General features: G+C 40.9%; 1 protein-coding gene across 6 annotated transcripts in view; it reads right to left on the reverse strand.

The window, feature by feature from the left end:
• The window catches only part of LTBP1 (latent transforming growth factor beta binding protein 1), a 427,484-nt gene that overhangs the window by 369,042 nt on the left and 36,775 nt on the right, over window positions 1-21,667 (reverse strand). For all 6 annotated transcript variants that reach the window (XM_059943619.1, XM_059943615.1, XM_059943620.1 and 3 more), the window contains exon 3: window positions 2,558-2,855. In XM_059943619.1, the coding sequence (XP_059799602.1) occupies window positions 2,558-2,855 (298 nt within the window). The remainder of the gene's footprint in view (window positions 1-2,557; window positions 2,856-21,667) is intronic.

Below are 21,667 nucleotides of genomic sequence, written 5' to 3' on the forward strand. Positions count from 1 at the left end.
TTCCTTTGTACCCCTCTCAAGTGACAGCTCATCTATCATTTCAAAATCTCCTTAAGAGCAGAATTGGATCTTGTACATCTTAATACTCCCTGCAGTGCCCAGATAACAGGGCAACTGACAAAAGTTTATTAGGAAAACATCAGAATTGTTAGCATCTTGGGCCATCTCTTCTCCTCACCCAAAAGCACGCAGTAGGCACGCCCATAAACACATGCCTATAACAATGCGATCGTAAAAACCATCTTCATTCAGCAGATGAGGTCTCTGAAGCAAATTATCTAATGACTTTTATTTTCCCAAAGCCAAGTTGGAGCTGAAACCTTAGCCTCCTCTTTGACTCACAACATTCTTGTCTAAATTACACTGCTGCTACCAAAAAAAGAAAAAAGGGGGAGGGGGAAAAAGTTGCTCCTTTATCTGACATCTGACATATGGTTGTCACTAACAATCCATATATGCACATCATAGAGGGTCAAATTCTAACAGGGGATGGTGATATTCAGGATAAATAATGTCGCTTGTAAATGACTTCACAGCTTATGTAAGTAATAATGCTAGAAAAAAATAACTGCAATGCACAGTAATCCGACTCTTGATTGCCAAGGCATAGTTCAACACAGAATTGTTCTTTGTTTTTAAGATCCAGAACAATGCGGGAAGAGAGATGTCTAGCTAGGATATAATCAATGCTTTATATTATTTCAAAGACACATGTTCTGACACAAAAAAACACTACTATCCTTTAGAGAAGGGGTCAGCAAACTACACTTCAGGGGCCAAACCTGGCCCACACAGGCTGTTTCTGTATGGCCCATAAGCTAAGAATGATTTTTACATTTTTAAATGGTTGAGAAAAAAACTCAAAAGAATAATCTTGCGTGCCATGAAATTTATATGAAACTCAAATTTCAACATCCATCAGTAAAGTTTTATTAGAGCACCCACACTCATTCGCTTATGCATTGTCTATGGCTGCTTTTGTGCTAAGGACAGCAGAATTGAGAAGCTGCAACAGAAACCATATGTCCCACAAAGCTACAAATAGTTACTATCTGGCCCTTTACAGAGAAAGTCTGCCACCCTTTACACTTCAGGGCATGGATGCTGGAGCCTGGCTGCCTCCATTTAAAGCCTAATATGTATTCTCCTTATTCTGCCTCTATTTAAATCCTAACACTTATTACTCACTTATTAACTGTGGACCTTGAATACATTACTTAAGCACTCTGCACCTCAGTTTCCCCATCTGTAAAATGGGGTTTGTAATGGCACCTACCTGATGGGGTATCACTGTGAGTTATAAATGAATAATCATACAAAGCATGTGAAACAGTACGTGGCATGCAGTAAGCAGTTACTAAGTACTGGCTATAACTACAATTCCTTCTTCTTGAGGGCTGCAGGATGTGTTTTCCAGTTGAAAGGGCAGCAAAGTGCTTAGATTCTAGCACAGCCTCCCAAATCTCTTTATCACGGTAGAATTGAAGAATGAGGCAAGAAGAAATGAGAGGGAAAAAATGAAAAAAAGAAAGAAGAGGACTGAGGAGGGAACAAGAGAAAGGAAAACGTTATCAGAACCCCACTCATCAGGGACAGTAGGTGGCCTATTGAAAGGGGAAGTATAAATTAGGATAATTTCATCTGTAGTAACAGATTAAATAACTTCTGTGGGCTGACGGGATACTAATCACCAGGTGGAAGCTATCCCGGGGGGTTGGTGGGGAAAGCATTCAAAATTCCAAGCAAGTGACTTACAGATGAACGGCTGGGTCATTTTTAAGTTAAGAACTTCCTGTATTTTACATTCCTAGACAAATGACAAGTGATAGCTGCAGTAATTCTGCATCTTGTTATCCATGTAGAGCAGCTAATTAAAAGGAAACAATTTGTGTAAGGACCCTGTCCTTACAGAGTTCTCATTTTGTTCAGAATAGCACTTACTTCCTAACGCTAAGAAAAAAAACCATGTTCCCATAAATAAAACACAAGCTCATTCACCAAAAATGGACCTGCATGGCAACTGGGAGGTAAACATGGTGTTTAATAGAAGATACACTTAACCTGCTACCAAGGTGGAGAAATTCTCTTTCCCAGGACTCACTTTCACTTGAATACCTTCTCTGTGGAAAGATGAGTTCCTACCTTTTCCATGTACCTTTAAAAATCACACTCACTGTTTCTCTTTTTAAATTATGATTTCAAAAACTTTAAAGCACCCCCCACCTCGAAAAAAGAGAATTGTTTAACTCACAACTCCACCATAACCAAACAACTACCTTTATTATTCCCTTCCAACCTTGATCCCCTTAATCCTCACTACTGCTTTGCTTAATGCTTATGGTAAATCTTCCCTGCAGAGGCTAAACACACATATCAAGTATTTTTAAGACACTTGATGTGTAAACATAACATGTAAAACCTTAAGAAAAGGAAAGAAGGACATTGCTATCCAAGTGATTTCTGCAAATTGTGCAGGAAAAGAAGAGTGATTTAAAGCAATGCATCCAAGAGAGAACTTAAGACGCTCCTGAGCTGGAGGCAAGTTCAAAACACTCACTGAGAATGTATCTGCTGGGAGAGTCCCACTGAAGGCTTCGGCTTGAGGGTCAAGGTCATCTGGGCCACAGGACTGACTCTTGGTAGAGTGTCTGCCTTCTTAGACGAAGTGTGCTTTGCTGCTTGCTCAGGAGGGACCCAGGAGGAAGCAGCCACAGGACTCTGCCCTCCAAAGACTGGTGACGAGGTGTCCTGGGCAGCTGTTGTCTCACAGGCTTTGCCCTTGGTCCCTGGTTTACACACACAGAGTTGAGGCCGGAGACACATCCCTCCATTCTGACATGGAGGAACACAGCTTGCTGCAGAAAGAAAGAGAAGACACACTTTGAAGAAAAGCATTGTAGACTTTACTAATTCTTCCAAAGACTTACCAGTAGCATCAGGCTATCCCTCAATAAAACAAAATGATGATGATGTTGATGATGACGATGATAATAGATAATATTTATTAATGGCTTCCTATGTGCCAGGCATTATTCTAATAGATATCGACAAATTTAACACCCCAGCAACTGTTTTAAGTAGATATTTTATTTTGCTCATTTTACTGATGAAGAAAGAGGCACTGGGGTTATATAATTTGCCAAAGGTCACACAATCATTAGTAAATAGGAGAGTTGGGATTGGAATTCAAGTGAACTGGCTCCGAAGTCATCATTCTTAGCCGCTTTACTATAGCTGCCACTCAGAAAGGCATCAGAAATACAGGGAAAAAAAGAAAGTACTCTGCCCTTCTTTTTAAGTTGTGTTCTGTGGCTTAAGTTTAAATTTTAGGTATCCAAACAACATTTGGCAAAAAAACCAAAAGCCCAATTCCAAACCCAAACCCCCAGAAGTGTTACAGCCTTCATCTTGCATAAGCTATCAGAGCTTGGAGTGACTGTTTCAGAAATCTAGTCCAACCTACCTTTTTTTTTCAGAGAAAAACCAAGGGCAGAAAGGTTGAGAGTCAACCTTTATATATATATGCAAATATATACTTACATATATGCATATATATACATATATGCATCGATTTTTTTCTTTTTTTAAGCCAGTACATCCCTAATCTTATAACAAAAGGCAACCAAAAAGAAACAACCTCTTTATCTCCTATTAACTAGGATGCATGTACTTTGAATCACCAGACTTGCGGCCGAGCAGAGTTTTAAAGTTAGCAGGGCTATGGGTCACGGGTAGGGTGAGTGGATTTTATCATAGGCAAGGTCCCCTGGGAGTTTAGATGTTACTGACTTAAATTTTATAAACATCATAGGCCTATGGACATGATTCCTTCAGTCCCTTCTTTATTTGTCCAAATTAATTTATTTAAATGAACCTTTTGCTATCAGCCCACCTTTGACTTAAACTCTTTGTCCTGAGGCAGATCCCAATACTAAATCTCCCATAAAATTCAGCACAAGGTTCAGTCTACAAACAATCACAAAATAGATGAGGAATATGAACCAGAGGAGGCTCAGTTATGGAGGAGCCAAATGACCAAGACCTAAAAGCCCTGAAACCTACTGATTTTCTATAAACAAGAGAAGATACTTTTCCTATCTCCCTACAATTCCTATTAATTACAGCAAATAATGATAACAAACGGCTGTCGAGTGTCAGAATACTAGGCTGACAAATTTTCTAAAAATTTGGAAGGATTCTTGGGAGAAAACAAATAAAAGGAAAGAAAAATGCAGCCAGCTCCTGAGGTGACCTTGGGGTAAGTTACTTAAGCGTGGCCTCTGTACCTGTACAAGTCCAGGGGCAGGGGGGAAGGCAGTAGCTGCTTGTTCTAAAATGGTCCCCGAGGGCTCTTTCCATATTAGGCTTCTAGAATTCAAAGTCAAAAGCTATGCACTTCTAAAGTTCACGATTCTAATTTATCAGCGTTTTCCTGGCCGAGTGATGATCATTAGGTCCCTACTCGGCCACGGTTATTTATGGAATGTCACAGGAATGGAAATGGGCTCCACCCAGAGAGAACAGAAGTGGCCACAAGCGAGGACTGGATGGGGCTTTCAAAGCTGAGCCTCTGCCAGAGATCACCCCCCACCCCAGGCACTTTCATGTATACATTCTCTTCATGCTTTCAATTAGAAACATGTTTCGGTTTGACATCTGAGAATGATTTCCACTTCTCCTCCTTCCCAAGGTGTACTGCAAATGTCTACAAATCTACCAGGAAGGCTGCACGGAGCGGCTTACAAAAGCTGGTACCTAGATGGAAGCCAAGCACCGAAATCTTCCCCAAACCACCGAGAATATGCAACAAGGGCCTATCTTGAGGAGTCAGAAGTATAACAGGGTAGCGATTTTCTTTGAACTCTTCAAATTTTGCATGTGGTAGGGTGAGGGGAGTGGGGAAAGAATAATTAAGGAAAAAAAGAACTTTAAACTCACACAGAAAAGAACATATGACAGAACAGTACGACTATATACAATAACACCCTTTCACACTAAGTTTGAAAAGACAATAAGGAGAATGATTAGACAATTTCCTCTTCCACCTTCTCCACTTGGGCTCCAACAGCAGCCTCCTGGAGCATGCAGACAGGACGGGCTGGCTTCAACTGGGGGCAGGGACAGATTCCCTAATTGCCAAGACAAGCCCCTCCCCTGACACGAAAAGCAAAACTCACGTTCTGCAACCACATTTTTTTTTTTTAATTTATTTTTATTTTTGGCTGCTTTGGGTCTTCGTTGCTGCGCGCAGGCTTTCTCTAGTTGCGGCAAGCGGGGGCTACTCTCCGTTGCGGTGCACGGGCTTCTCATTGCGGTGGCTTCTCTGGTTGCGGAGCACGGGCTCTAGGCACGCGGGCTCAGTAATTGTGGCTCGTGGGCTCAGTAGTTGTGGCGCACGGGCTTAGTTGCTCCGCGGCATGTGGGATGTTCCTGGACCAGGGCTCGAACCCGTGTCCCCTGCATTGGCAGGTGGATTCTTAACCACTGCGCCACCAGGGAAGTCCCTCTGCAACCACATTTTATCAAGCCCTTTTTCGTGTGATATTTGGACCTTGTGCAATAGCGGTTCCCACGTGTCACTTCTCAGAGTGTGGTGCTTGGACCGGCAGCAGCATCACCGGGAAACACTTGAGAAATGCACCTTCTTGGGCTGCCCCTGGCCTGCTAAACCCCAAGCTGGAGCCCAGCAATCTGACTGCCCTCCAGGTGAGTCTGATGCTCACTCAAGTTTGAGAACCACTGACAAAGCATTTGGAAATTGGCAGGCTTCCACCAGAGTTTTTTGAGAACTTACATTTTTATCACTGCAAGTTTGGTATTTTCACACTACAATGGCTTTTATGTTACTGAATTCTTGCCGTGACAGATGTGTTTGTCTTATGTTGCCCTTCTGTTTTTAATGCAAAATATTAAAAATTTTTTCCATGTGACCAAATTCTCAAGATAATTATGGGTCCCTTCCAAAAGTTTATACATTTGTCACCATCTACTTCATGGCCAATGTAAAAATTCGTAGGTATTTATGAGAAAACTGTTATTCTTTTTTATAGTTGAAGTATAGTTGACTTACAGTATTACATTGGTTTCGGGTGTCAGCATAGATATTTAGTACATTTACAGATTATACTCCATGAAAAGTTATTATAAGATAAGGGCTATAATTCCCTGTGCTATACAATATACCCTTGTTGCTTATCTATTTCATACATACTAGTTTGTATCTGTTAAACCCATACCCCTAATTTGTCCCTCCCCCTTTCCCTCTCCCCTTAGGTAACCACTAGTTTGTTTTCTGTGACTCTGTTTCTGGAGAAAACTGTTATTCTAACTGAGGTTCTGAACTATGTGGAATATTTTAACTCTTACAGAAGTTCTTTAAAATGTTTTCCACCAGTTGGTTCTGCATTTGCCTGGCCAGCTGTGGTTGAACACAATGAGTAAACACTACATCAAGATCTTATCAGTGGGACTTCCCTAGTGGCACAGTGGTTAAGAATCCACCTGCCAATGCAGGGGACATGGGTTCAAGCCCTGGTCCGGGAAGATCCCACATGCCGCGGAGCAACAAAGCCCATGTACCACAACTACTGAGCCTGCGCTCTACAGCCCGCGAGCCACAACTACTGAGCCTGCGCCTTAAAGCCCACGAGCCACAACTGCTGAGCCCATGTGCCACAACTACTGAAGCCCAGGTGCCTAGAGCCCGTGCTCCACAACAAGAGAAGCCACCGCAATGAGAAGCCCACACACCACAAGGAAGAGTAGCACCCGCTTGCCGCAACTAGAGAAAGCCTGTGCACAGCAACGAAGACCCAACACAGCCAAAAAAACATTAATTAATTACTAAAAAAAAAATTTTTTTTTTATTAGAAAAAAGTTCTTATCAGTGGTCTGGGCAGTGGTTCTCAGGCTTTGCAGCACATTAGAATCACCTGGGGAGCTTTTAAAAACTCTCAAAACCCAGACCTAACTCCAGGCTGATTGAATCAGAATCTCTGGGGGAAGGGGCTCATGCATCAGTTTTAGTTTTGTTTTTGGATTTTTTAACTCTCTAGGTGATTGCAATATGCAGCCAAACTTGAGAACCAGTAGGTGAGGGAACAAAAATCCTACCAGACTTGCTGACAGACTAACCTTCCCAAAGTGCAGCTCTTTTAACTTTTTTCTCTCCGTTTAAAAATTTTCAACACATTTTACCTGCCCTTGAGATACATTCAAGACCCTCTACATCTGGACCCCAACCCCCCCTTTCCACCCCCAGTGGCCCCTGGTCCATCCCTGCAGAAGTTCACCCCTTCTTGCCTCTGCACATCCGGGGCCCTGTCCTGAAACACGGGCCGGCCCCTCAAGCTCTTGCTCATCTGAAACTTCCTCCTTCTCTGTGAAGTCCTTCCCAAACGCCCACCCCGATCTCCTGCGCCATTTTTATCACCTGAACCTCCTGCGCCATTTTCATCATTCACTTCACATTTCACATGTACTGTCACATACATTAATCGTCTTTTAACAAAGCTCTTTTATTTCCCAACTAGAATATAAACCGTGAGGTCAGTTATAATTGGCTAACGCAAAACTTTTCGTACCCAAGGACAGGAGCCTGAACATCACCTTGGTTGACTGATGTCAAAGGACAGCCATTTCTTTCCAAGAATGCTGGGACTTAAGGACATCTATAAAGGGAAGATAATAAGTGGGCTCTTAATCCATTACATAATAACAACTACGTCTCTGGATTTGGTTTGCCAGTTGTTCAAACAGTCTCCAATCTTCCAAAGATGTTTTTAAATCAAAATTAATATTTAAATGTACTCTGCTCATATACATGGTCTGCAGTGGTATTTAGCAGTATGCTGTTAAACAGTTTCAGAAGCCCAGATCCAATGTGTTCTAAAAGAATTTTGAAGGGTAGGGACACTCGGAAACAAACTGGTTGTGGATTCACAGAAAAGAACATCACAATGGGCTGATAGGAGCTGTTACAAGGTACTAAACCTCCAGTACAAAAGCGCATTAAGGGAATTAGCCTAAGACATTTCAGGTGCAGTAGAAAAAAAAGCTTCTGAGAGATACTGTTTGTGAAAAGGAACCAGAAGTTGGGGGGAGCCCACCATTCATTAAGTAGATAATCCTGTAAGATGACTTCTCTCTGAGATAAGCACAGTGAATTAACCCTCTACCCCGTGCCCCATTCCAAACACAGAACAATCATTTTTAAGATTTTTTTCATGTTAAAGAAACGGATTTCCATGATGGAAACAGGTGGCCATGATGGAATAACTGTTACCAAACAAGCCTTTTTTTCCATAAACAACTAGGAAACTGGATGAAAGATATAAGACAACTGTTGTTAGATACCAGACAACTGGCAAGAGAGGACTGTGAATCCTAAGAGAAGGGCATCAAGAGGGGAGCCCTAGGACCACCCCAACCACCTGCAGGAAGCACTCGGCAGATCACCACACAGGGAGGGAGCCCACGCACGGCGTGATGGAGGCTGAGTGGCCGGAATCTGCAGGCCAGAGTCCTAGAGAGGAGAGACCTGCACACAGAGATAGCCCAGAGACCTGCAGAGGGCCCCGGACTCTTCACCTGATACTGAGCTGCACAGGCATAGGGTGCAACAAACTACCCAGGACCTGTGAGCTGCAAATTCCCAGTCCTGACCCGCCAGAGTCAGGACATTCAGTATAGACCCCAGAATTAAACTCCCTTTAAGAGTAAAACCTCAATATCAAAATCAGGCAAGAACTGTACACAGAAGAAAACTCAGATACAAATCACAGTTAAGAATATAGATGCACAATTCCTAAATAAAATATTAGTAAATCAAATACGACAGTATTTCCAAAACAGAAAAGCAAGCCGAATTAATTCCAGAAATATAAGGATGGTTTTAAATGTCAGCAAATCTGTCCATGGAATTCCGCATGTTAAAAAATTAAATGAGAACTTGTCTCGATGAATGCATAAAATTTTCCAATAAAATTCATCACTTATTCATAATAACAAACAAAAACTGTTAGCCAACTAGGAATACAAAGGGATTTCCTTGTTCTGGTAAACAGTAACTACAGCAAATCCCACACAACAAAGAGTATACCAAAACCTACAGCAAATATTATGAGGAAACTGTAGAAGCATTCCTATCAAAGCTGGAAACAAGTCTAAATGCCCACAATAACCTCTGCCGTTGATGTTATATTGTAAGTCCCAGCCAACCTGGCAAAACAAGAAAAAAGGTCTAAGTAGGAAGGGAGAAACAAATGTATCATCATTACTTTAGTTTACCTATGTGTCTATGTAGATAATACAAAAGATTCTACAAACTACCATAACTGGTAAGAATGTGGTACCAGTTCAGAAATAGAAAACAGATCAATGAAATTTAACAAAAAGCTTAGAAACAGACTCAAATATAAATGGAGACTTGCAACATGATGGAGAAGGTATAACAAATCTACAGAAAAACAATGGACTAAAAAACTGGGGTTGGAAAAGAAAGAGCCAACCATCTAAAAGAATCAAAACTAGATCCCTACCACACTTAAGAATATACATACCAGATCTTTAAAATTTTTAAGGGGAAATGTGACAGAATATCTTCATGGTTTGGGGGAAGAAAGAATTTCTCAAATGTGAAACAGTAAGTAAAAATCCAAAAGAATTGATGAACTTGACTAAAACAAAATTTAAAAGATACCATACAAAACATTGAAACACAAATGATAGAGAAGACAACCTGCAATATATTTAACAAAGGATTAGTAACCAGATGTATCAAGAATTCCTAAAAATCAATAGGAAAAAAAATGGACAAAGGACATGAATTGGCTATTCACAGATGATGAAATGTGAAATAAATGTGAGAAGATATTCAACCTCTCCAATTGTCAGAGAACTGCAAATCAAAACAACATTGAGATGCAATTCTACACCCAAGACACTGGCAATAAGTCTGTTACCACCAAGTGTTAGCAAAGATATAGGGAAATGGGAACTCTTATATACTGCTCATGAGGGTATATTTGATACTCACCTCTGTGAAAAGCAATATGGTAATATTTAGTAAGGTTATAATGTGCAAACTGAATTCATTATTGTCATGTCAAACTCTAATACCCAGCAATTTCACTTCTAGGCTGTCATGTGCTTAAGCAGACATATACAGGAATGTTCACTGCCCACCAATTATAGTAGGAAAATAGTGGCATTGATAGATGAATTGATAAACTGTGGTATTTCATATAATGGAACAGTATACAGCAGTTAAAACCATGATCTAGATCTATATACCAAGCAACATGGATGAATCTTTTGAAAATAACACTGACTGAAGAAAGTAAATTATAGGATGCTACTTTATAATACTGTTCTTTATATGATATTATAATAACTGTCCATGTAATTTTTAAATACATAAAGCAATACTCATTGTTCTTATGGATACACAGGAAATCAACAAAAGCATAAAAATATGTACTGGAGTCACACTAAATTCATGACAGTGACACCTCAGGGAAGGAAGCAGAACAACTCTAGAGAAGGAAATGGGTCACTTTATTGGAGAATTTTTTTCTTTAAAAAAAAAAAAGATGGGTAGAAAGTATGACAACAGGTTAGACCTGTATTCACTGTGGGTAGTAGATACATAGGTGCTGACTATGGTAGCCTTTTTACTTTTCTGTATACCTTTCAATTTTATAAATTTTTTAAAAATAAGCCAACAAAAGGCAATTGAGAATTGAAGATAGTTAAAACCTGATCCTTAATCACAGGGTGAAGGGATGATCATGGGGATCATCCATGATGATCATGGGGATGAGGTTGGTCAAAGTGGCAGAAATTGCCAACATGACAATAATGAATTCAGTTTGCACAAAGTGGGCCTGCAGGAAGCCCACATCAAGACCTGGGTGAGCAGGATGGGCAACAAAATACTACTCCACCCTGGCTGCCAAGTCAGCCTTAGGACCACACTCATCATGTGAAACAGATCCTCAATTTTTGCCCCAAAAAATACTCTCAGATTTCTTCCACATTTGAATCCTACTCCAATTTAACAAGCTGATCCTAACGTTCTTTAAAAGTTCAGCGACTGTATTTTTAGGAACTATCCCATGCCCTGAAGCTCAGTCTCTATTGCTCTTATTTCCAAAAAAGTAACTCTTGATTATATTTAAAACTTGTCCCAGCCCACAAAGGGCAAACAGAGTGACTCTGCCCCTTGCCTTTCTCTCCAAACAAGTTGCAGCATGTCGACCGCATGTGTCCCAGGGAGAAATGTGAGTCTAACTGTGTCTTCTGTGATCAGAGACAGCAGGTGAGAAATTGCTTTGCTGTGTGTGTCTTCACAGTAATTCCCAGCTGCCCTTTGAAGTCATTCAATAACACTAAGTGATATCAGATCACAAGAAACAAAGCATGAGGTCACACAGTTTCATCTACCTCTCACTCTGTATGCTCCTTGTACCAAACCCAAATAAAATGCTGCACTTTCGTTGCAAATGTTTCTGGGTCCGCTTCCTCCAAAATCCCTAAGGAGCAAAAAAATAGTAGTATAACACCCCAGTGCCTTTTCTATCCAGCCTTGTGGAATAATGAAGAATTCCATGAAACCGAATGTTCTAGATAGGTGAACCATGCACCAACACATTTAATAACTCACGGGTTTTGATCGTTATGAACATCTTTACGAAAAACCTCAGATCTGTGTGTGCTTTCACTGTTCTCTCCCCTCCAAGCCAGGCTCTCTCTCTACCCTTTCTACGCTGTTTGCTTTTCTAATCTACTCTCAAGTGACAATTTAACCAAGCAGATAGTCAGATGGTTGAGCACAGCACAAATTACATGGGACACAAGTCACAAAAGTTGTGTGCAGAATCTCATGGCTTTATGAGGAGTTTACTGCCTTTATGTCAAGGACTGAACCCTCATCTGCCTGATTCCCCAGGAGCTGTGTTCTGGAAGGTGGAAGTTCTGGAAGCCTGAGCTCAGCAGGGGTAGCTTGTTACCATGTGATTTAATTTAAAATAGATGGTCAGCTGAGGCCAAACACACGCCATGGGTAACTGAAATCACTCACGGAGTATAATGTAATTAAGTCATAAGTCATATAATGAAAAACTACCAGCAGTTTTTCTGGGTTCTGTTTCTGGTCTTATTACTGCCATTTTATTAAGTTTTTTGGTTTTTTTTTAAGTCAGTGAAAAAGAAAACAAAGTTACAGGTCTACAGTTTAGACTATGTAAATATTTAATTTAAAATAGCAAAAGAAAAAAGAGAAAAACCAGGAAATTTTCAGAAAATGCTATTATATAGAAAGAACTGATAAAAGTTGTCTTTAACAAATTAAGACCAAAATCGAAAAAAATGAAAAGGCCAGAAATAGACAATTAAGACAAAAGAAAATACAATTAGTAAATAAACCTGTGGTATAATGTCTAAATTAAGTAAGTCATCAAAGGAAATGCAAACTAAAACAAGGAGGTACACTATTATGGCTAATTAATTTTTTAAAAGGCATGTAAGAGTATTAATACATGTCACAAAGGTGGTAGTAAAATGATACAAGCCTTTTAGAAAGCAGTTTAACAATATGTTTCAGGCTATTTCAGTAGCCTCATCTCTAGAAACTTACCCTAAGAAAATAGTTTAAAAAAGGAAATAACTATACACATACATATGTCCAGCTGTCCACAGCAGTGTTATTTATACCAATGAAAATGCAAAAGCAGCATACAGATTGAGTAAAATATGTCATTACAGCCTTTCAAAATTAGAATTATAAAGTGATACTATGAATTTTTAAATGTCAATACTATTAATGTGAATAAAAACACAAGGTTATTTTGCTATTCAGTCAGTCATTCATTAAGTACCTTCTCTAATAATAGTGTAATTTTATTTTGTGCACTAATGCTAGCACGTATGTATAATAAACACAAGTTTCTGACAAATCTTGGGTTTTACAGACTAAACTATTATGCACATATAAAGTATGATTATAAATGATATCTTTATAGTTCATTGGAAAGAAGACCATATATTTCTAAATAATAAATCTTTAATCTCTGTTTTAGTATCATCATAATATTTCTCCATTCATTATTCAAACATTGAGTCCCTCCCCCTTATATACTAGCACTGTGCCAAGTACTGTAGATAAAAAGATGGAGAAGACAAATTTCCTGCTCTCATGAAGATCAGATTCCAGTAGGGAAGACAGTCAAGTATTAAAAAAAAAAAATCATCACCATACAGTACGTGTTGGAATAATAAAGGTATAGAAGAAATGAGGAAGGAAGGGCCCTAAATGGGCAATCAACAAATATTTTGAATTATTATATTCAAGGGATCAAAAAGGATACAAAGAATTCTCAGTATGGTTTGTTTCCTTGAGGCGATATAAAATCCTCCCTGCCCAAGCTCACCTACTGATGGCAGGAGGCAGTGGGGTGAGATGAAGCTGGACTCTGGAGTCACACAGACCTGAGTTTGAACCCCCCCCCCCACCGCCCCAGCTGTGTGCCCTAGTGCCAGTTCCAACTCTGACCTGTGCCTCAGTCCCTCACTCAAAAAAATCCCGAGTGACAATTCTGCACTCCATTTTGCACCAGGCACCGTCACATGCCCTGTGACTAGAACTGTAGAGAAGAAAACACTATCTCTGCCCCGTGGAGCCCACAGCCCAGCCAGCAGACCAACAGCAACAGTGATTATAATTATTACAAGCATTCTGGAAAGGGAAGACGGTGTGTGGCGGGGAGGCCATCCCTAGGGGACTCGGGGTATTAGAAAAGACCTCTCTGAGATCATGAACTTACTATGAGATCTGAAAGCTGAAAGAAATAAATAACTCCTATGCCCAGTCCCAGAGTGCAGGGCCAAATGTTAGCGGTGAAACCTGCCACAAAGCTGTCAAGAAGCAAAATGCAAATTGACTCTACTGATTCCAGAATGACTTTTCATAAGAGATCGAGTTCAGGGGAACAGGGAAGGAGTTACTATATATTCTTAAATGTATGTGTCCAGAACGCTGATCTAGTACGATTTAATGTAACCAGCAGAGACATTACCCTGTAAATCAGGAACAAAACATTGATGCCCATCACCACCACTGTAACCTAACACTGCTCTGGATGTTCTGGTCAACTCAATACTGTATGCAAGAGAGGCGTGAGCCAAGCCAGCTCCTGCACTGCCAAGGCGAGTGTCCACGGGTACAGACTATCTATAAGGCAATTGGCCATATTTAAGATTAAGCCCTAAGAACACTCATGCCGTTTGTATTTTATCATTCCTAATCTAGGAAATTTTATATTCAAATCTGTTCACTGCAGTATTACAATCAATATGGTGGTAAAAAAACAGAAATATCTTACCCATAAAACAAAGAGAATAGATAAAAATCATGAAATCTGATTAAGTCGTCAAAAACGATGTTTTAAAAACATTTTTAATGACATGGGATAATGCTTATGATGTAATGCCAAGATAAAAAAAAACAAACACAAAAAAGCAACCCTCCTACTCTCTCTAGAACTCAGTCCAGTCAGCCTTGCATCTCTGCCTGTCCCCTGAGTCAGAGTCCCTGGTGCCCTCCTGGCTGCTAAGGTGGGCCTGTCCCTTCTCGACCAAGAGCAGCGCTGGATCAGTCCCTCCTCCCTCACCACCTTCTTCCCTTGGCTGAGACGTCACCCCAGCAGCCTCCTTCCGACCTCACCATCAACCTTCTCAGTCTCCCTCCGGCTCCACTTTCCCTTCCTGATCTCTCAATGTTGACATTTCCCAGGGCTTGCTTGGTCCTTGGACCCTTCTGATGACCTCATTTAGTCACGTGGCTTTGATTTCCATCCAAACTGTGCTCCAATTCGGATCTCAGGCCCTGTCCTCCCAGGTGAACTCCAGATCTCCACGTCGAACCACCTCCTCGACAGCTCCAAGTGGACGTCTAACAGGAGCTCAAGTTTAGCACACCTTGATTCCCCTCCTCCCACCAACCCCAAGCTCCATAACCAGCTCCTCCTCAGCATTCAGCTCCTTAAAAGGCACCACTGTTCGCCAAGTTGCTCACCAAGTGTATTAGTTAGCTAGTGCTCCTGTATCAAAGCACCGCAAACTTCACGGCTTAGACAACAGAAAGTCACCATCTCACAGTCTGGAGGCTGGAAGTCTGAAATCAAGGTGTGGGAGGGGATGGTTTCTTCTGAAGCCTGTCCTATTGCTCTCTCCAAACTTCTAGTGGCCTCGGGAATTCCTTGGCTTGTAGAAGCTCTCTTCACATGTCTTCCCTCTATGCATGTCTCACCACCTGTCCTCAAACCCTTCTCCAGGCCACCCTGTCTCCTGCAATCTGTTCTCACCAGGGCAGCCAGAGGGATTCTGTTAGAACCAAAGTCAGATCACATTGCTCCTCTGCACTAAACCCTCCAAAGGCTTCCATCTCACTCAGTGAAATGCAAAGCCCTTATTTTTACAGCCTGCAAGTCTCTACCACCTCTCCCACGTCACTTCCTAGCATGCCTTGAGCACCATACTCCTGTCACACTGGCTTCCTTGCTAGTCCCTGGGCAGACCACGCCTGCTTCCACTGCAGGGCCCTTGCACCGGCTATTCCTCTGCCTGTAACATTCTTCCCTAGATATTCACGGGCTACCTTTCTCACATCACTCAGCCTCCCTTGTGACTGTCCGCTCCAAAACAGCAATCTCTGGGCCTCGATTAGTCTGCCTCATTTTTCTTTAAAGCACTTATCCCTAACCCAACACTATATTATTTATCTATTCATTGTCTGTTTCTCCCACTAAAATATCAGCTCCTCGGGCAGAAAGACTATTTTGATAGCTGCTTTTTCCCTTGGGTTTAGAATAACGTCTGGCTCAAAGAAGATAACTGCTGAACGAATGAACACATGAAGGAAGGCTGGAAGAAAAATATACTAATGCTAACATGAATTATATACCTATGAGTGGTGAAATTACACAAGTTATTAAGTTGTTGCTTATAACATATTATACTTTCCATATTTTCCACAATGGCCTATTTTTACTTTCATAGCATGGCAAAAATCAACAATACTTTATCGAAAAGAGATGTTAATTCACTTAATGGCGAGTTTAAACATATTTAAATTTTTAAGGGGTGTAAGTCCTACAATCTAAACAATATGGGAGACAGAGTACCATACACTAGACTTTATGATAACTGTACTATATTGGAACACTGAATAGTTTTACTTTGAAACTTATTCTTAACATACTATGATTGGGTAATATGTCTAGCACTATTATTTACATGTTTAACCTGTTTCAAAAGCTGACTTTTATTTTTGTCAACCAAAAATGTTTTTGAAAACCAGAGCAATAAAAAATAAGCATTATTAGGCCAAAATGACTGCCAACTTGAGAATCAAGTGTCTGAAACTTGGATTAAAATAAAGGGAAAAAAAGACTAAGGCAGAAAACATAACTTTACTCTGATTAGGGAGTGTCACCTAGTGGTAAAGAGCCTACTGAAGCCAGGCAGCCCAAACCAAGCCCAGCTCAGACACTGACTAGCTGTGTGCCCTTGGGTATATTTTTATTACTTGTTTTCCATCTCAGTTTTCCTATCTGTAAAATGGGAGTGATTAAAAAAAAGAGGGTTTCTGTATGGATGAAGTGAATGCATATATGCAAGCCCTAGGATAGGACCTGCTTCAGAGTAGGATTTGACAGGTGTCAGCTATTATTATTATTCCACGCATCAAATTCATCCCACACATGCCCCAAAATAGCCTTTAAGGAAGCTTTTGAGAAGCAGGTCACATCTATATCTGGGATAGAATTTTATTTCTACCATTGGAATTTTAAACTTATCCAAGACAGCCTTTCACATTGAATCAAACATAATAAGCTATCTTTTTTCCTTTCTTTCCCACATTTAATCATCCAGAATAAAGCTGTGGGTGGCAAAAAAGTGACAGAGAGCATCATTAGTCCAAAATAAAATATTATATGGGTGTTCTCATGCTCAAGACTCGTATTTCCAAACAAATTCTCTTAACTTAAAAAAGAATAGCTACATGAGTGAGACAGAGCCTTTAAAAATTACCCTTTATTTTGACAGCATTCCTTTAGGTAAATTAAGAGTATTATGTGACCAAGGATGGGAATATCCTGGAAGAGATATAATCCAGGCCATGCAAACCTTTCCTTGCTAAAATAAAAACACTTGCAAATGTCACTGATGCCTGAGCATCAATGTAGAACACAAACATTCCACGGACTGTGGACACAGCCCCAGCTACAGGGATCACAATAATTAGGCTCTAAAACCCCAGAAGGGAGCAACAATTGAAGCCTCACTGTGAAATGTAAGGCCATGCCTCTAAATGGAAGGAAGAAGCACAGCAGATGATGCTATTTGCAAACACTTAGCCCTCTGACTACTAGCTCTATTATTGTGAAATGTGATATAACCATTTTCAGAACTGAAGCTGAAATAGAACTAAGAACTTCAAGGGCCCATCAGCAAGCAGTTGAAAGGAATAAGCAAAGCTCTGTTTTCAAAACTTTAATATACAAAATTAAAATTGTTTAAATAGCGTTTCTCATTTCTGACATCCTTCAGAATAGAGAAATTATTTCAGTAAACATTGTGAATGTAAAATGCTCCTTTTATCCATATACTGGGCCTATCTTCCATATGCATTTAAATTGTTTTTTTACTGAATCAATTTCTCAGGTCCCTTCTATAATATCTGATCATCTGAGAAGTGAAAAAAAAATGTGTAATCAGCAAATAAACAGAAATTTAAAAATTATTAGGAGGAAAATTAACAAGAATGATCTTTCTGTTAAAGTTGTCAATTTTAAAATAAACCAACTATTTCCATTTAAAACATGATGCCAAAAGTGTTAAATAATGGATGATGATGGCCATAGGGTGTTACTATTCCCAACTTCTTAATGTTTGTGTGTTTTCCAAGAAAATTAAGCATATAAATTTTAAAAGATTTAATTCAAGTAATTGTTTTCATTGTTCAAAATATGCCATGAATAACCTACTTATTTTAGTAGTTATTTATTTGTTTCTGTCTTCTTACAAAGTAGAACTGCTAAATTTCCTGCTAATCAGTTCGGGAAAAACATAATTAAGAGAAAGAAAGTACAGAAACTTTACACAATTCTTGAAGTAGAGATTTTAATAAACTGTGATAAATACAATAATCATGAATGTCTCACAACTGCCAGTTTAACACACTGACTATGCAGTCACTATTCTCAAGCCACAATCCCCCAAGGATCATGTATTCCACGTACCCATTTTTTTCCTTAGATTTAGTCCCATTATTTGTCATCACCAGCTCATACCATTTTAGGGCAGGCTTCTGTGGAGTGAGAATGAGGAAGAATGACTACTGTGGTTCTCTGTGGTAGCTAGTCTCTAAAGATGGTCCCAAATCCACCCCCATGCTGTTCCTCCCATCAAAAGGCGGACCTTATGTCCCTCCCCCTTGAATCTGAGCTGGGTCTAGGACTATCTACCAAGGAAATGCAGAAATGCCCTGCTGAGAACGTCCAAGCCCAGGCCTGAAAAGCCAGGAAGCAATACTTCTTCCCTCTTGGAACCCAGCTGCCATGTTAAGGGGAAGCCCAATCAACCATAGGGAGGGGCCCATATGGAAGAGAATTGAGGCCCTCAACCAACAGTCCCTGCTGAGCTCCCAACCAACAACAGCCGGTATCATCTTGCCAGCCATGTGAGTGCTCTAGCTGATGCCACGTGGTACAGAGACAGGCCATCCCTACTGAGCCCTGCCAAATTGCAAAATCATGAGTAAATAAATGATGGTGTTTGTTTTAAGCCACTAAGTATTAGGATAATTTGTCTCACAGGAATAGATATAAATAGAAACAATCTTCCTGAAGAAGAGTCATCATCTCTCATTCCAGGGCTTCTGCTAATTCTAATCCTACCATGCTAAATTATCCCTCATTACGCACTTACAAACTGTGGTTGTGTAATCAAGTCTTCAAAATAAAAATGAGCATAGAGCCTCCTGAATCATATGAAGCAGGGCGAAGACCCAGCACAGGCCTCTGTATCTATGCATTTTCAAGCACTGAATATAATCAAAGACAAAGACAGCTTTCCAACGATTTCCTGGCCAAGTTACCAAGTACAGAAAAATACTCATCTTTGATAACAGTAGCCACAACTGAGTACTATTATGACAAATTTTATATCATATATACTTTACCACAATTTTTAAGATATGTAATACACACCAAAAAACAAAAAACAAAAAACACTGTACACTTTAAATGGGTGAATTACATGGTATGTGAATTATATCTCAATAAAGCACCTTCCATAAGGTCCTACACACTGCAAACAGCCCAGGTCATCTTTGAACAGCTCTATCTTAAAAAGATTTTTCCTTATATTGTGTTAAAATCTGCCTACCCACAGCTTTCATTCACCAACTCCCCTTTCCGTAGTATTTGAAGAAAGCTCTACCGTCCTGCCCATGACTTCTTTTCTCCTGACCCAAAGGTACCCATTCCAGCAGCTCCTCCTCAGGTCAGCACTGTGCCACCTCCATCACCTGGCTGCACAGCTCTGAGTATATTCCAGCAGGTCCCGGTATTGGAGAAGACCATGAGCTTTGGAGTCAGAATGCCTAGGTTTAAATCTGAGTTCCATCACTTACTAGCCACATGAAGCTTCAATTTCAACATGTGTAAAATGGAAGTAGGGGAAGGAAGGCTCATCTTTGGGAAGGAGCGAGGCAGGGAGTGAAATCAGGGCCTGAGATGACGATCACCTGTAGTCACAATGACTCTTGCAAATCTACTTAGTATGGGCAACGTACTCTCTCTCAAATGTCTTTCTGCATTTAACAAGCCACCATTTCTTTGTTTAAACACCATCTCTCTCCCTCTGCCAAGCACATGTAGTAATTCAAGCTCGTTAAGTGCATGAATGATGCAACTTCACTAGAACAGAACCCACCTCAATGTTAAGCAAGGAGCAACAGGGTCTGGAACCCAGGAAGCCCACCAAAACGACTAGCTTCTATCATTCTATCTATTGCGATTCCAGGGGGGAAGGACAAAATCTAACGTGATGTTTCCAAAGTGGTCAGCCCAGCCAACATGGGACAGAGCAGACCTACAAGTGGTACAGTGATGGGAACGGTTTTTTGAAATGTCATGCCAGCACCTCGTTTTCTGTTTTTGATTATCTTCTACTCCCTTCAGTTGGCAGGTTAGAGAGGTCTGGAACATCCACCCCCAAGAGCACTGTGCAGAAGAGACTCGGTCCTCCCCTTCCAGGATACTCCCTCCTGGTGCCCATCAGCTGCTGGTTCACGCTCACCTACGAGTACTCATCCTGATTCTCAGTCCCTGACCCAGCCTCACGGGCAGAAAAGGGAAGAGTGGTTCTGCCTGACCCCACCCCGCCAAACATTAAACACACATTTTCCTTTCACCATCCCACAGACGCCCGCCCCATCAACTGCACAAACGTAATTACCTTCTTAACTAAACTTCTGCACTTGTTCACAAGTAGTTAATGGAGTCATACAGGTATACTGTTGAAAACTGAAATTAAATATATTCCACCGCAGAGCTGAACCACTACAGAGGTTAAAAAGCGCAAGGGCTATTTTTTAATGTCACAATAATTATAGTCATCTGCCTGATCAAAACGTCAGATGGTGGGGAGAATCCAGGCGGATTTCCCGCCAGTGACTGGTGATACCTCCAACCCAGGCAGCAGGGTCCATGATCCCATGTCTGCTTGGCCACTGGAAGGACATCTCTCTCTGACTTGCCACCATGCCCAGCTCTACGCAAGAGTGTGGGACTGCAATGAGGGGGATCCTTAAGAATACCATTTAATACCGGACACTTCTGTCCTATGACACCTCAGAAGGGAAAAAATATTGCCTTTCTGATAACCAGTGTTTGGCAATGGCCTGCCACACTCTCGCCTGACCAAGCCCTGGCCAACGAGAAGCCACTGGCAGATCCCTGTCACCTCCGGCAGGGTCCAGGGGATAAGTGACAAGGGGAACACACTTGCAATGCTCCTTCCAGCAGAACCATGTGGTAAAGGGCTGTCAGCCTAGCAGGTGAGCCCAGCAAAACCTACTGAGGGCACAAAGGACTGAGCCATAATCCGAATGCACAGAGTTCTTCATGCTACTTACCATTTACTCTTCAATCAAGACATTTTCTCTCCTCATCATCCTTCCTAACACCGAAGGAAGGACGACCCAATGAGAAAATCTCTTTAGCAGAAAAACAGAGCCTCAGGTGCATCAAAGTTATTTAATCTTAAGGCAGTGGTTCTAAGTGTGGTTCCTGGACCAGCGGAATCACCTGGGATCTTACCAGACAGGCAAGTTCTCATGTCCTACCTCAGACATGCAGAAGCCAGCAATCTGTGCTTTAACAAGCACTCCAGGTGATTCCGATGCATGAAAAATTTTGTGAGCTACAGTCAAATTTGAGAGTCACTGTCTTAAGGTACTAGAATCTATGCAAAGGGCATTTCTGGGGTAACCAGCATTCATTAGCTGTAAAGTATCAATAGTTTGGGACTTGGGGCAAAAGGCAGAGTCAGGCAATCCAATAATATGAGTGGAGTCAGGGTCATTCAGGACGATAAGCAC

Source organism: Balaenoptera ricei, chromosome 13 (assembly GCF_028023285.1).
Source record: "Balaenoptera ricei isolate mBalRic1 chromosome 13, mBalRic1.hap2, whole genome shotgun sequence".
NCBI lineage: Eukaryota > Metazoa > Chordata > Mammalia > Artiodactyla > Balaenopteridae > Balaenoptera > Balaenoptera ricei.